Consider the following 16058-nt stretch of genomic DNA (forward strand, 5'->3'; position numbering starts at 1 on the left):
ATTTGATGGGTAGTGTTGGTCTTTCTTTCATATGTTAATAAGGTCTGTGTAACATTATGGACTCTGATGTCCACTAGACATCCCAAGCTTGACACTTCTGAGCATGTTGACTTTTCAGTATTTGTAGAATATACTCCACGAGCTTGTGGGAATTGAGTAAAATAATGTATGTCAAGAATTTACTTCAGATCATACTGAGGGTTTAATCTCAGTAGTAGAGTGTCTAGATCCTTAATGCCTGCCTAGCATTAAGTTTTCACCCCAGCATAGGGGTGAGATGGGAATACAGGTCAGTGCTAATGTGCATTGACTGTCACTGATAATTTTTCCAGCCCTTTCCCAACTATTTTTGGTAGAATTTTTAACATGTGTTCTTATGAAGAAAAACATAATAACAAAACATACACTAGTATATTCTTAAACTTTATTACTCACAATGACAAAAAAAAAAAATTCCTACTTTTTGTTTGTAGGGAAGTCGGCTCTGCCTTACATCCTTCAGGCCCACACCCCAGCCAGAATTCAACCCCAAGCAAGCTTGCTGGGGAGCTGCCTTTCTCAAACCAGGTTGACTTGAGCAGAGTTATGCCTGGAGACAGGACTAGCCCAGGGACTTCTGGTACCTGTTTTCATATTATATTATGTGTATGAATTCTGCATTTAGCAGAAGAGAATAAGTATGTTGTTTTCAAGCTGCAGAAGTATCAAATATTTGGGAAGCAACTATCAGTTCTCTTAGCGCTATTCACACATAAACTTAGAAAACATCTTGCAACACTTCTGAGAAACAAGAAGGACTGATTTTGCTAATGAGAAACTTAGATATAGAGGATTTAACATTACCTCAAATCATACAATCTTTCCTATATAGTCCATTGTTTCTCAAACCAGAAGGTTTCTCAACTAGTTGTGATGAGAGATGTAAAGATGTCTGGGATTTCTTCATTTGTCTTTGCCAATGTGGAAGATAGTGGTGGGGTTGCAAGTGAGAACAAACCTTAGCTGAAAGTGGAATGGGGGCTAGAAAATTATAGCTCTGTGTGGGAAGGGACTAGGCAGATAATAAATTTGACAAGCTGGGCATGTAGTTTGGTGGTAAAGTATTTGCCTAATGTGTGCAAGGTTCTGGTTGGATCCCTAGCACTGCAGGGAAAAAAAAAAAAAAAGAAAAGAAAAGAATAACCTTTAAAAAGGAAAATAGTTCAAAGCAATTTTTTTAAAGAATATGTGAAATTCCCATCTGTTATTTGCCAAGAGTACTTTGGTGGGGCTTTTGATCTGATGATATACTCAGGTCATACTATCTCCTCTTCTGCGGGAACCAGGACACTAGGTCCCCTTATCACCTTTCTTTTAAAGTAGAATTTTCTTCCAGGGAATGTATGAACCTACACTGATCCCTTTGTCTTATTGCAGACAACTCTGGGTCTACGTTAACACTATCCTATTAGACCTCCTGCAGAGAGTATTAATTTTTTCTTTTTTTTTGCACTGAATCAAATCCAAACACACTTTACCACTGAGCTACATCCATGTCCTTTCTATTTTTTATTTTGAGATAGGGTCTTGCTAAGCTGCTGAGGCTGTCCTTGAACTTGTGATTCTCCTTCGTCAGCCTGCCAAGTCATTGGGATTACATGCGTGTATGTGTTCCCATGCCCAATAAGAAAGTATTATATTTAAAAGACGAAATTCCAAGTGACTGTCATCACAAAGAAGAAAAATATGTCTTTATATTCACCTAATTGCTCAAGTTCATATTATTGATAAAGGCATATTACTTTCCTAAATTGTATCAAGCAGAACAAATCTGATGAAATGTTGTGTGAGTACAAGGAAGGAATTATTATTTCCTCTGGAAGTTTGTGGTACCACCCTTTTGAGACCCATTCAGTCTATCACTCAAAAAGTATAGGGACTAGAGTTGAAATGGGTCATACTAGTCTAACCTGAGTTCAAATGATTCTCAAATCTGGTTGCATATTAGAAACAACTGGCTGCCTTTTTTTTTTTTTTTTTTTTGGTACCAGGAATTGAACCCAGGGCACTTAACCACAGAGCCACATCCTGAGCCCTTTTTTATATTTTATTTAGAGACCGGGTCTTGCTGAGTTGCTTAGGACCTCACTAAGTAGCTGAGACTGGCTTTGAACTTTCCATCTTCCTGCCTCAGCCTCCTGAGCTGCTGGGATTAATGTGAGTCACTGCATCCAGCAAACACCTGGCTTTTGAAATACACACATTTTTGCTGGGCTGGAGATCCAACCCAGGACCTCAGACATGTAAATGTTTTTGAAAAAATGTTAATTCCTAGCTGGGCACAGTGGCACACACCTTTAATCCCAGCTATTCTGAAGTCTAAAGTGTGAGGATCCCAAGTTTGAGAACAGCCTGGGTAGGTAACCTAGTGAAATCTTGTCTCAAAATTATTTTCAAAAGGGGGCTGGGATTTGATCAGTAATAGAATACCCCTGGTTTCAATCCCCAGGACCATGTACACAGAAAAATTTTAATTTCTAGAACCCAACTCCAGGGATTGTGATTCATTGATAACAGCTGACCTGGATTTGAACCAGAAAGTGCTCTTTATTTTTCTGCTAGTGCTGACTCAATCTTCAGCATAATTATGCCTTAATTCCTTACTTCATTCCAGGTGCTACTAAAACTGGAGATTTTTTACTCCCATTTTTGTTGTTGATTTACAGTTATTTTGGAAAGATGGTCATATACATCTGCTTAGTGAGCATTCAGTTTGATATGTGCAACAGATCTAGCCAGACATCTTCCTTTACCACTAGAAAGCAATCAAGTGCTTTGCTTTTTTCACTACTACTACTACTACTACTACTACTTGTTTTTTACAGGTATGTGCCATTATGTCCAGCTTCAAGAGCCTATCTTGCTAATAGCAAAATTACTTCTTAGTACTTAGATAGTTCTATTTTTTTTCACTCAGCAAAAAATTATTGCGCACCAGTTAGTTATGTGCCAGCTAGGCATAGATTTGGGTGCCAGCGATATGCCCATAAAAAATAACAAACATTCTTTTCTATTCTCATGGAGTTTACATTTTCCCCTCTGGTGCAGGAGACAGACGAGATCGTGTAATTACGGTGAAGAAAAATAAGGTAAGGAGTTAAGCTAATTTTTAAAAAGACATTACTGTTATTTTCTCACAATTTAATAAGTTACTTGCATTCACGTCATTACTAAAATTTTCTCTTTAAACACAGTTACTGCTAGTGAATCCTGTCCTGGAGGGTTCTTTTGTTTGCAGATAGCTATTAGAGCTTTTTACATATGCAACAACATTATACAAGATGGTTAAGGACAAGATAGATTTTGAACATGTGCCTGTGTTTAGATAATGGGAAGTGTTATTAGTTCATTTTCAATTGCCATAACAAAATACCTGAAGCTGTATAATGTATACAGACATAGTTCTGGAAGGGGTAATAAAAACAGCATGGTGCCTGATTTGGCAGGGTCCCCCTTAGTGGCGTCACATAGCAGATGGCATGGTGGAAGCCTGTGCAAGAGGAAGACCACATGGCAAGACAGGAGTGAGGAAGAGCAGGTCTTACTGTCTTATAGCAACTCCTCTTGGGAATTAACTGGGGTACCACAATAACTATGTTGATCCCTCCTGAGGGCAGTGTCCAAATGATCTAATTGTCTTGCATTAGGTTCTTATCTAGTAAAGGTTCCATCCATCAACTCACTGGGTTCATGCTTCCAACACATGAACTCTTGGGGGACACACGGGCAGCATACCAGTCACTGTGGATATTAACAACTTAATTATTCCTATCAGGAAAAGACCTAATAAAACAAGTTATCTTTGCATACTAATTCATTTTCTCTTATGACATACAGAAAAATGAATATACACTCATGTAACAATTACCCAGGTCAAAAAGTAGATCATTTTCAGCAATACAGAAGCTCCCTCCTCCTGTACCTATCTTGATCATAATTCCCTACTTTCTCATTTTGTAACTACCAACATGACTTTGTGAATGTGTACTTACTTTTTCTTCAGTTTTGTCTTTATGTATATATCCATAACACGTTAGCTTGTGTTTGAACCCTGAGTATATTCATACTCCCTACTTTGTTTTTGTTTTCCCCCTCAATATTGTTGAGAGATTCATCCATATGCAATGTAGCCAATATTTCACTGAATGAGTGTACCATTCTGAAATTGATGGATATTTGACTTATTTCTTAGTGTTGGCTACTGTGAATATTTTTGTCCATCTTTTCTAGTGTACCTGAGTATTCTTTGAGACATTTATAAAGGGGTGGACTTACTTTCATGGAATGTTAAGTTTCAGCTTTATATTTTTTCCCCAAAATGTTTTTCCAAGGATACCTTATTCCACTCTTCATGAATACTTAAACATGTTTCTGAATATAAATGAAAAAAAATTAAAACTATTCAATTCTTCAAACTTCAGTCTCTACTTTAGAGAAATCATTTCCTAGAGGTAAAGTATAAATAATGAAGAATGCTTGAATTGTGCAGGCAGCATAATAAGCGTTTCAGTGAATTTTCATATGTAATCTTAAATCCTGAAGCTATGAGTCCTTTACTGTTCTCATTTTATTATTGAGGAAACTGAAGTTCAAAGATACATTAAATAACTTCAGTGCTGGGGTGTGTCTCAGTTACAGAACACTTGCCTAGCATGCACTGTCCTGGGTTCAATCTCCAGTACCACAAAACAAAAAAATCTTCAAGTCACCTAAGTAGAAGTGGTCTGTTAAAAGACAGAAATTCAGATGTTTGCCCCTGAAATCCAAGTTCACGATGATCCATGCGTTTAATTCCTTTTCCCTTTTTAAATATACTAATGACACTGGAAATAGATCCTTGAAGAATAGAAGACTTAACCTTTGTATGATATTGGGCAGACCTTTGAATAAAAAAAAAAAAAAATATATATATATATATATATACATAAATTTTTTTTAATAGTTTGCCTGATATGCTTTGTGATTTTTCCACTATTATTTCTGTATTCGCTGAGCCACTTCTGCTTTGGTGTTTTTGCCCAAAATTAGCAGAGGGGAAAAAGACTTAATAGCGTGTTGTAAACTTCAAGTATGGGCAAGCCCCAGACCCAGTGCAAAGTATGGCAGCTGCCATTACTCTGAAATACTGAAGCCTGAACTTTTCCATTTTTTACTCTTAAGATAAATTTCAATTCTCACCATGTCATTAAAAAGTCTTTGAAAATCACGTCATAATCATAAATCAATTTAGCGAGGTATATTAAGATGTATCAATATGTGGCCAAAGCCTTGAAGGACCTTAAGTTTCAGTTATGTAAAGGAGGTGAAGGCCCAAGTGAGGAACCCTGTGACTAATGCGGCCCTCCTGCGCCTTAATGAGAAATGATACAAAGCACTGTTCTAAAATGATCGATTCTGGAATTTTTACTAAACTTTTATTGTTTGAACAGCCTTTGCAGCTGTCTGCTTGCCCCTAAGTGATGTTTTACTTACCAAAGGACAAGTAGATCGAAAGGGGCTTTATCCAGTCTGTTAAGAAGCAGATGGAATATAAAAGCGCCAAAGCGTCCACTTTATTATAGAGTCCAGGCATCCCTACGCCTAACTGCCTGAGAGAGAGAGGTGGAGGGAGGCCTGCCCCGGGCATTAGTTGAATGTGGTTTAGACCTGGCTTTGCAAAACAGCGATGACTGTAGTTGGCCCCAAGCACCAGGACACCCTTCTCAGTGCCATAAAGCTTTGCTTTTTCTGCCCTGGTCTCAAACTGTTTGTCTTGAACAGAACAAGCACATTTTTGTGGACAGCTTTCACAAAAGATTTTGTTTTATTGAAATAAACATAGGGAGGGGTATGCGACGATTTCCTTGTTTTTAGCGACCTCGACTTCCGTAAGTTCTTCAAGGGCGAGGCGTCAGAGTTGCGGAGGAGGAGCTCCGACTGGCTTCCGGATTTGGGTACAAACTTCACCCAGGCGCCTTCCACAGAGTTTTGCCCAACAGGCTGTTTTTGCTTAGACCCTGTGAGTGCGTTTCCGGCCCTATACCGGAAGCCAGAGAGGCCAAAACCACAACTCTGAGGCGGATGAAATCTCGCGACGAGTCCTTAAATCTCACGGAGGGCTGGTAAAGGTTTAACGGCACCGCCCCAGGTCTTACGTCACTCTTAGACGCTGGTTACCGTGTGCACACTTGATGCGCATGCGCACTTGCCTTCCTTCGCCCCCGCGCGGGCTACTTTCTGGCCAGTCGCGCGTGGGCTGAGGCCCTGGGCGGGCACTGCGAAGGTTTGTTTGCTTGAGCTCGGTCCCCACGACGGTGCGGAGTTCCCTCCCTTTAGGGAGGGCGCACCCCCTGCGTGCGGTGAATGGGACGTCTCGTGGGCTGCTAGGGGTGGGGTGGGGAGCCCCGGGGCTACTGCCATGAACTCACCCGTGGACCCCGGCGCTAGGCAAGCGCTGAAGAAGAAGCCGCCTGAGCGGACCCCCGAGGTAAGGCCGTTTGATCCTGGCGCGCTTCTCCAGACCAACGGACAACGTTGCTCCGTAGGTTCGAAGCTTGCCAGTCGTTTCGAAGCTTAGCCCATTGCCAGAAATTCTCACCTGCTGCCGGGTATCTGTTTTTTGCGTCCTCTAACCCTCACCCGGGTCCTTGTCGCGGACGGGACGGTGGCCGCCTTTCCTGTCCGAAGTACTGTCTTCTCAGCACACCCGTTCTTGCCGGGCACTTCCTTATATCTTCGATGAGAAAGCACGGTTACTAAATAGTATTTTCTAAGTTGGGTAAAATGTGGGTGGGTGAGGGAGTTTGCCCGTACGTTCAGGTAGACTAAGAAAGGAAATAAGAATTTTAAGAGTACTGTAACAGTCAAGCAATTAACTTCAGTGTGTGTTGCGTCCCAGAAATATTGAACAGTTGACTAAAAAAAAGGTAAAAAGATTATCTAGTCCGTTTAAAACTTTGCATCCCGTCAGTAAGTTCTGTGGCGGATGATTCCTGTTTAAAATCACTTCTGTAGGTACTTTTTCAGATTGTCAGTGGAAATTTTTTCACAATATTTTGGGTTTGACTATAAGATAAAATATTTTGGGTTAGCAGTAATGGTATGAATTGAAAAAGTTTTCATTTGACCCTAAGGCTAAAGTTCAGACAAATAACAAAAAACCTGTTAGCTTTGCACATCCATGTGGATTATTTAAAATTTTTTGGGAAGATATTCTTTGTTTTGAGAAGTTTTTATAATCACGGGTATGTTTCCTAAACCAAAACAAAAGCTAATGAATGAAGTATCTCTCTTATATTTCGTTAATGGAATTGAAATGTTTTAATTCCTAAACCACTTTTGAGTTTCAGATTTTCGGGTTTTTTGCTTAGTTATAAGTAACTGCCCTGGCCCGTTAGGACATATTGTTATTTAAGCCATAACTTAAGTCGTATTAGGTCAAACTTTGATATTGGAAATCCGGTCTTTGCACAGGAACAAGGTTAACTATTACCACTCTCTAGAGTCCTCTTTGCATCTCTGATCCAATGAATCTTAATTTCCTTATTATGATTCTGGAAGGTCATGCGAGCTAAGTGAAAGCAATTCCTTTAAACATTTGAATTATTTATTTATTTATTTATTTTTTAATTACTGGAGACCGAATCCAGGGCTCTCTATCACTGAGCTACATCCTCAACTATATATTTTTTTTTTTATTTGGAAACAGGGTCTGGCTAAATTGCTGAGGCTGGACTTGAACTTAATATCCTCCTTCCTCAGCCTGTGGAGTCATTGGAATTAGTGGTGTGCACCACCATGCCCAGCCCTCCAATAGTTTTTATATCATTAGAAATTTTGGAACAAAATTTTGAATGTACAATGTAAGTTTTACTTTTAAACATTACATTTGCTACATTCATATTTTAATTGTAGAATTCTTTTCTTTAATGGCAGAATTGGCATTGCATATTTTTGAGCTTAGGAAACTTTCTAAACTGTTGGCGAAGTTATGTTTGCCAGGTTGTGCTTTGTTAAGTACTTTATCTTGTTTTACTGGAAGGTCAGCATTGTTCATACAGTTCATGGAATAGAGCTTGACATCTAGCAGTATAATATGTTAACTGTTTCATTCATTGGGGTACAAGTGTGGAAATAAGGAAAATGAGAATAAAGAACCCAAAACATAGGGCTGGTTTATTTTGATTTAAAAATTTGGTTAAGGGACCAGGGCTGTGGCTCAGTGATAGAGCGCCTGCCTGGCATGTGTGAGGCACTGGGTTCAATCCTCAGCACCACATAAAAATAAATAAAATGGAGGCATTCTGTCCATCTACAACTACAAAAAAATTTAAAAAGAAAAAAATTTGGTTAAATTCTTATGAGTTCATAAGTACCTTTATCTTTTAGTGGACTATTAAGGGTCTCATAAACATATTAGTTTGTAATTATTTCTTGAGAGCCTATCAGTTCAAGATAACAATTTTTTGTACCAGAGTATATTAGTGAAAAAATAGCCTGGTCCTAGTGGTTTTTGTCGTTGTCGTTTTGTTTTGGTGCTGGGGATTAAACTCAGGGATGCTTTACCACTGAGTTGGATCCCCAACTCTTTTAATTTTTTATTTTAAGGCAGAGTTTTGCTAAGTTGCTGAGGCTGGTCTTGAACTTGTGATCCTCCTGCCTCAGCATGCTCATGCTGAGTTGCTGAAATTACAGATATGTGCCACTACTCCTGGCTCTTAGTGGTTCTTAAATACTAATGGAACAAGGAGGGAAGAAGGCAGATGATACATATAAATAAGTAAATTACATAATATGTTAGCTATTAATTGCTAGAAGAAAGAGCAGGATAAGGGGGCCTGGAAACAATGGAAAAGAGCTGTGATGCAATTTAAATAAGGTAGTTCCTGTTTTCCTGGTTGAGTTGGCCTTTTTTGGCTGGGGGGGTACCAGGGATTAAACTCTGGGACACTCGGCCACTGAGCCACATCTCCAGCCCTGTTTGGTATTTTATTAGAGACAGGGTCTCACAGAGTTGCTTAGTGCTTCACTTTTGCTAAGGCTGGCTTTGAACTCAAGATCCTCCTGCCTCAGTCTCTTGAGCTGCTGGGATTACAGGCGTGTGCCACTATACCCTGCTTTGAGTTGACTTTTGATTAAAGATTTGATGCTGGTGGTGGAATTAACTATGGGGGAAGAGCTTTGCAAGTAGAGGGAATAGTTATTGCAAAAGCCCTGTGTAGAAAGCATGTTTTGATGCATTCTAGGGATAGCAAGGAACTTTGAAAGAGTGAAGGAGGGTGAGTAAGAAGTGAAGTTAGAGGAAAGAATGATGATGTAGAACTTTCTGAATCATTGTAAATTCTTTCCTTATTTTTAATAATAGGGGTGGGAGGGCTACCTAAATATTTTGAAGCAAAGGAGTGACATCAGCTTTTTTTAAAAAGTCTCATAGCTGCTGTATAGAGAGTAGACTGTGGGGAGCAAATAGTAGGAAGTTAGAGATTATTGCATTAAATCAGGTAAATGATGATAACTCAGACTAAAGTGATAGTAGTAATGGAGGCAGTGAGAAGTAGTTAGACTTTGGAAAAATTTTGAATGTTTAGCCAGTGGGGTTTGCTAATACATTAGATGCAACCTTTGAGGGAAAGAGAAGAATCAAGTATTATTTCAAGGGTTTTGGCCTGAATAACTGGAGCGTTGGAGTTACCATTAAGGAGAGTTTGAGGTGCCCTCAAAGAGCTGGGAAAGTGGACTGGAATGTAACTCAATAGTAGAGCACTTGTCTTGGATGTTTGAGGCCCTTGACTCAATCAGTGGCACACACAAAAGATGGGGGAATTTGCAAAAGGAGTAGGTTTTTTTGAGGAATATCAGAAATTCAGTTTTAAGCATGTCAAATTTATAATGTCTGTTAGAAATGGTGAGTTAGGAGGTGCATGTACAAATTTATTCTAAAAGAATGCTGTGCTGAGATATTAAAAAATGTCTATATAACTTGACTAAAATTTCAATCTCTAGACTCTGTACTTTAAATAATTTATGTAACCTTATGACTGCAAAATTTAAAAGCAGGAGAAATTACTACGATTAAGAGTGTACATCAAAAATAGAAGGGGACCAAAAACAGTAAGTTCCCTAGAACACTCCATCATTATAAGGTTGGAGGAGAAGAGCAAAAACCATCAAAGGAGTGGGAGTGAACTGTCCAGTAGGAGGAAAACCAAGAGAGAGTGTGGTAGTGACCTGGAAACCAAGTGAATAAACTGGGTGTTAGGGAGGGTTAACATTGATTCATTAAGGTTAATCTACTTATTTTCCTTTGGGTGGAAATTATTATGAAAAATATACAAATGGCAAAGAATTCGTGTCTTTCAACTTTGTAATAAAACTTGTGAGCCAGACACTGAGTATGGACACATGTAAAGTGTGCCATTTAGGTATCTAACAGTTTTTACTTTTCTAGCCACTTCTCCAGAGTCCACAGAATTGTTTTTCCTGAACTAGTTCTTTGATTTCATTTTCCACTTTGTAAAAATATTCCTATGGGAAAATTTGGACTTAAATACTCTGTGGGAAGCTGGGTGCATTGGCAAATCTGTAATCCCACCTACTCAGAAGTCTGAGGTGGGAGGAGCCCAAGTTCAAGACCAGCCTGAGCTGATTTTGACAAAAACTGTTAAAAGTACTCATTTTGAGTTCTTACACCAAAAGTATTTAAAAAGTCACAGGTAAAATTGAATGTAGCTGTTTCTCAATTGAGTGCATATTTAACACCATTCTTTATAATTTTTTTTTCCGCTTCAGAGTGAATGTACATCTCTCTTATGGTTATTTCCTTCTCAGTTTAATATTATGTTTTGCAATATTCATCAAAAAAACAAGAATTGGAAATATATTTTAGAAAGTCCTCATAGTACTAAAAAATATTCTATGTTCATCAGAACTGCTGATTTGTACATTGTCTTTTTCAGCAACTTCACTTCATTTAATTTTTATAGGTTGACACATCCAAGCACAGTGTAGCCCAGTTTACTCCCTTTTTATGTGTTTCAGGTCCATGTAACCTCAGAATTGTCTTCCAGGTTCTTCAACCTTTTGTCTTTAATTGAAACCTTCACTATTCTTCCTTCTTAGTATTCTGTTGAGATGACTGGACCACTTGCCCATCTCAAAAATGTGTGGTTTTTTGCTCTTGATTCCTCCTGGTATCTTCCTCTGTATATCCAACTGGTTAATACATCTTATTGATCTTACCTCCTGAATCTGTCTTTGGACTCCCCAGTTCTACCTTAGTTCAGACCCCCCCGCATTGTTTCTACCCATGCATTTTTGTTCTAGTCATTTTATCATCATCTTGCTGTTAGATCTTGAATCTAATCATATTCTACTCTTGTTTAGAATTTATTTTCCACTCCCTAGTATAAATTAGTAATATGTTACCATTTTGGGAATTTAAAAGAGTAGCTGTTATATATATGTTTGTGTGTATTTACATATACATATATATAAACAGATTACAGAGGAACTGTCCTAGATTTGTACTTGTATTGCCCAGATGATAACATCCGTTCCTTTAACAAATAATAGGTCAAACCTGGTACTAAAACAAAGGTTGTAGATAAAAATTGGGTTTGGTCCCTCTTCATCAGTGGCTTGGGGAAAAACATGAAAACATTATGGTTATTGTTAGGGATTTGAGATTGCAAGTTGGATAAAAGACTTTTTTTTGTTGTTCATGGATTGAACCCAGGGGTGCTTAACCACTGAGCCACATCTCCAGTTCTTTTTTATATTTTATTTAGAGACAGGGTCTTGCTGAATTGCTAAGTGCATCACTAATCTGCTGAGGCTGACTTTGAACTCTTGATCCTCCTGCCTCAGCTTCCCTGGTTGCTGGAATTAAGACTTGCGCCATAGTGCCCAGCAGGAAAGATTTCTTGGAGGAACACTGAATTCTGACTTAAATGTCATGAATAGATATCTGAATGGTATATGGTATACCAAGGGAAGATCATTCTAGACATGTGCAAAGGCACAGATAGTGGCAAGCCAGATACATTTGTACAACAAGAAGTCAGTCTATAAGAGTATGCATTCCTAATGGAAGTGATGTCACCGCAAAAGTGACAGAAGCTGGTTTTTAAGGGGAGTGGGAAAAAAAAGTACGGATGTGACCCTCCAAAACCCAACCTTACTTGTCAAAATTCTTTTCCTAGTATTGATTGGATTGGGGTTTTGGCAGTTATGAAAAAATGTCTTAAAAGGTTCTTTGAGAGGGGTTGATAATGGAAAATAAAAAAAGGTTGGTACACTGGTCTGGTGTATGGGATGTTTGGTGGAGGTGGTATCAAACATGTTGGCTGCTAACAATGAAGCTGAATATACTAGTGTGGTTGAATCATTTCAGGGATTTGGACTCCATTTTATGAGTAAAGGAGAAACATTGGAGGGTTTAAGTTCTGGAAATAAGATCGATTTCATAATGATTACTGTGAGCATATGGAGATGTATTTGGGGGTGGGATGAAGCACACTAGAGGCAGGAAGGCTTATAGGTAAATAGAATGAATGTAAAACATTTTGTCTAAACTGGTAAACATTTCCGTGTAAAATGTAAGACTATTCATAATTATATGAAGTTAATAGGGAAACCCAAGAGATATATGTGGTTTGGTTAAACAAATGCAGTAGTTCATATGTAAGGTAAGGTCCTAGACACAAAAGTGACAGCAGATGGTCTGAGATACTGAAGAGAGGTAATAGATTCAGCATGGCTACTGATGGGAGGGGGAGTGTCTGTTCCCCACTAGGCTTTTTTTTTTTTTTTTTTTTTTTTTTTAACTTTGAAATTGACTAAAAAACACAGAATAGGAAGTCTGCATACCCTAAGTATATTTAGCCAGATAAATTCTTACAAATATATTTAGTTGTTTAGATTACAATATAGAATGTTATCAGTACTCTAAAAAAATTCTTTCCCCTTCCCAGTCAATACCCTTTCCCAGAAGAAACCATTGTTATGCTTCTGTCACCATAGATTTGTTCTTCCTGCTTTTGAACTTCATTTTAGTGGAATTGTGTATTTTTTCTGGCAGTCAAGAGGATTTTTAGCTACTCTGGTTCTGTTTTCTCTCTAGACTGAACTTGGAACCTCCTTTCTTGGGGCTTTCCTTGGTGTTAACTGCATATACTTTATATCCTGACCCACTTTTTGCCTACCCTTTTGTATCATCTACTTACTCTGTTCAGACCAACTCCTGGAATAACTGCCTGTCAGCCTCAAATGCTCCATTTGTTCAGGATGCACTGCATCAGTCCCAACTCTGGCAAAATACTCCTGTCTTGCCCGGGCGTGGTGGTGCATGCCTATAATCTCAGGGACTTGGGAGGTTAAAGCAGGAGGTTGGTCAAAGCCAGCCTCAACCAAAGTGAGGTGCTGAACAACTCAGTGAGACCCTGTCTCTAAATAAAATGCAAAGTAAGGCTGGAGATGTGGCTCAGTGGTCGAATGCCCCTGAATTCAATCCCAGGTACCTCCCAAAATATATTTATATTTATATTTATATTTATATTTATATTTATTTTCATTCCTGTCTTTTGGTTTTTACTTACTAGGAACAAGCTTGACTGGGTGCACAAGCAAAGCAGAAGTTAGATTATTTCTAATTTTCTGACTTGGGTAACTGTATAGATAATAGTACATTGTTAAAGGAGGATTAAGGAGCAGAGTGTGGGGGGATTCAGTTTGAGACCTCTTATAGAAGATACAGATAAAATGTTTAGTAAGTATTTGGAACTTCAGGTCAAACCAGACCTGAATTGTTTTAATATTCTACAGCATATAGGACATGGGTGAAGTCATGAGCTTGGTTGGAATGCCCGGAGTGAAATGCAGAATGAAAATAAGAGGGTCAAAGACAGATCTTTGTGTGCTCCAATATTAAAAGGGTGAGGGAATGAAAAGAATTGTTATAGGGTAGGAGAATAGAATGTTGTTACAGGGAGACACTAATTGGTAATGTCAGATAATAGGGAGAGTTCATGAAAAGTGAAGACTGATAAATTCTTTGACTGGCTTCTGTCAGAGTGATTCCATTAGACTGATTAAGAAAGAGCTTGATTGCAGAGGATATGAGAGAACAAGACACAAGAAACTGAAAACAGCAAGTGTAGTGTTTATAGGTTTGACTAATGGGAAGAGAAAAAGATACAAGGTCCTTCACAATCTTCTGCCCCCTACTCTAACCTTATCATCCTCTACCTTCAAACACTGATTTTAACTATAGTCATGTATCGTTATCAACATTTTGGTCAGTAACAGCAGTGTGGTCAGTACCATTCCCATACAAATATAGTGCCTAAATAGCCACCTTAGTTTATAAGTATATGCTATGATGTTTGCACAGAAACAGAATCACTAATGAGGCATTTCCCAGAACATGTCTCTGTTAAGTGATGCAGGACTGTATTTGAAAATATCCTAACACTTTCAACCTAGGCTATGTATATTTCCCAATCTGGGAAGTATACTGACCCTAAATTTCTTAAACTAGAACCTTCTGAAAGGGAGTATAGACATTATTATTTATAAAAAGAACCTTCCATTGTTCTGATACATAACAGAGAGGCGAGAAGCATTGTCTATTGTGCCATATTCTCTCCTGTCTCTGTTTTGCACAGGATAGAAATTGTATGGTGTTATATCATCCTGAAATTTGTATTTGAACAAGGTGACTTCAAATCTGGGGTCTAATACTGAGAATTTGGTCCTAGATAAGCTACATAGTTTCTAAAAACTAAATCAGGGAAGTCTTGTTGTGTGGACCAAATGAGATTTTGTATACGTATGTGTTTGTATGCATGAAATATATATTTAACCACATACCTTCACAATGACACAATAAATAGTAGTCATATGTATTAGCTTGTTTCCTTTGTCTGGAAAACTATTCTCTGGCTTGACAAATACAGATTTCTCACTGAAATCTCATCCCTAGTGCTTTGCAGATTGGTGCAGCCAACCTTTTCACTTTTCAAGTTCTCTGTGTCCCCAGGATACCCCACAGCTTCTACCATAGTGATTTCTGTACTGTGTTATAATTGCTGTTATATTTTTCTTTCTGATGTTAAACTCTTTGTATTGGGGGTGGGGGTACTGGATATTACCACTGAGCCACGTCCCTAGTCCTTTTTATTTTGAGACCTGGTCTTGCTAATGTGCTAAGGCTGGCCTTGAACGCTTGCCTTAGTCTCCTGCTCCCAGCATGATTGTAAATTCCTTGAGGACAGTGTTTTTATTTTTATCTTCCAGTGCCCCACCATGTAATATTTGTAGAATAAATGAGTTATAAAGAAAAGTAGTGTGGGAAAGTGCTGTTCTTTACTAGTCTGCTAGTGATTTCTATCTGTCTAATAGTTGAAGTATTAGGATAAAAGGACTGGAGAAGTTTGGCATACTTGCAAAATTTGCTGTTTTTCTTCTACCAAAAGATGAGTAAAGTAAAATCACTCAGCTTTTCCTCTGAGACCATTCATGTAGAGGAAACTGTAATATCTTGGGACAGGAATTCATTTTCTGTATGACTTCAAAACAATTTATAGGAAATATCAGAGAAGTATAGGTAAATGCCACTTTTACCTTTTTATATTTTATCACCAGAAGATTTAAAACTTTTGCTGGACATAAATTTTATGCTCAGATAAGTGTTAATATAATCGCCTTCTTAAAATCAGGAGTTTCTTTTTAAAAAGAATAATTAGCTTATTTTTGTTACCAAAATTCAAAGAGGGAGCTAGAACTGAAAATGTAAAATTTAGTATTATTGTAATAATTTATTAATCTTTTTCAGAATTTAGAATAATGGTCTTTAACTGTTCACTTGGAGAGGTTTTTTTCTGCATTGACCGAACAACAACATTGTACTTGGAGTCATTTTTGAGTAAGTCACTGCGCACTTCCCTGAGGGTGGCACAAAAGATTCTGTTGTGTTTCCATAGAAGATGTACATTCAGAGGGTTCCTTGGGAAGAAAAATAACTCATTTATTCTTCTGGGGCC

The 16058-nt window shown here is 38.2% G+C and overlaps 1 protein-coding gene across 9 annotated transcripts in view; it reads left to right on the forward strand.

The window, feature by feature from the left end:
- Positions 1-6262: 6262 nt before the first annotated feature.
- The window catches only part of Rapgef6 (Rap guanine nucleotide exchange factor 6), a 212625-nt gene continuing 202829 nt past the window's right edge, over positions 6263-16058 (forward strand). For all 9 annotated transcript variants that reach the window (XM_047556030.1, XM_047556031.1, XM_047556033.1 and 6 more), the window contains exon 1: positions 6263-6505. In XM_047556030.1, the coding sequence (XP_047411986.1) occupies positions 6437-6505 (69 nt within the window). In that variant the 5' untranslated portion in view covers positions 6263-6436. The remainder of the gene's footprint in view (positions 6506-16058) is intronic.

This window comes from Sciurus carolinensis, chromosome 6 (genome assembly GCF_902686445.1).
Source record: "Sciurus carolinensis chromosome 6, mSciCar1.2, whole genome shotgun sequence".
Classification (NCBI taxonomy): Eukaryota; Metazoa; Chordata; class Mammalia; order Rodentia; family Sciuridae; genus Sciurus; species Sciurus carolinensis.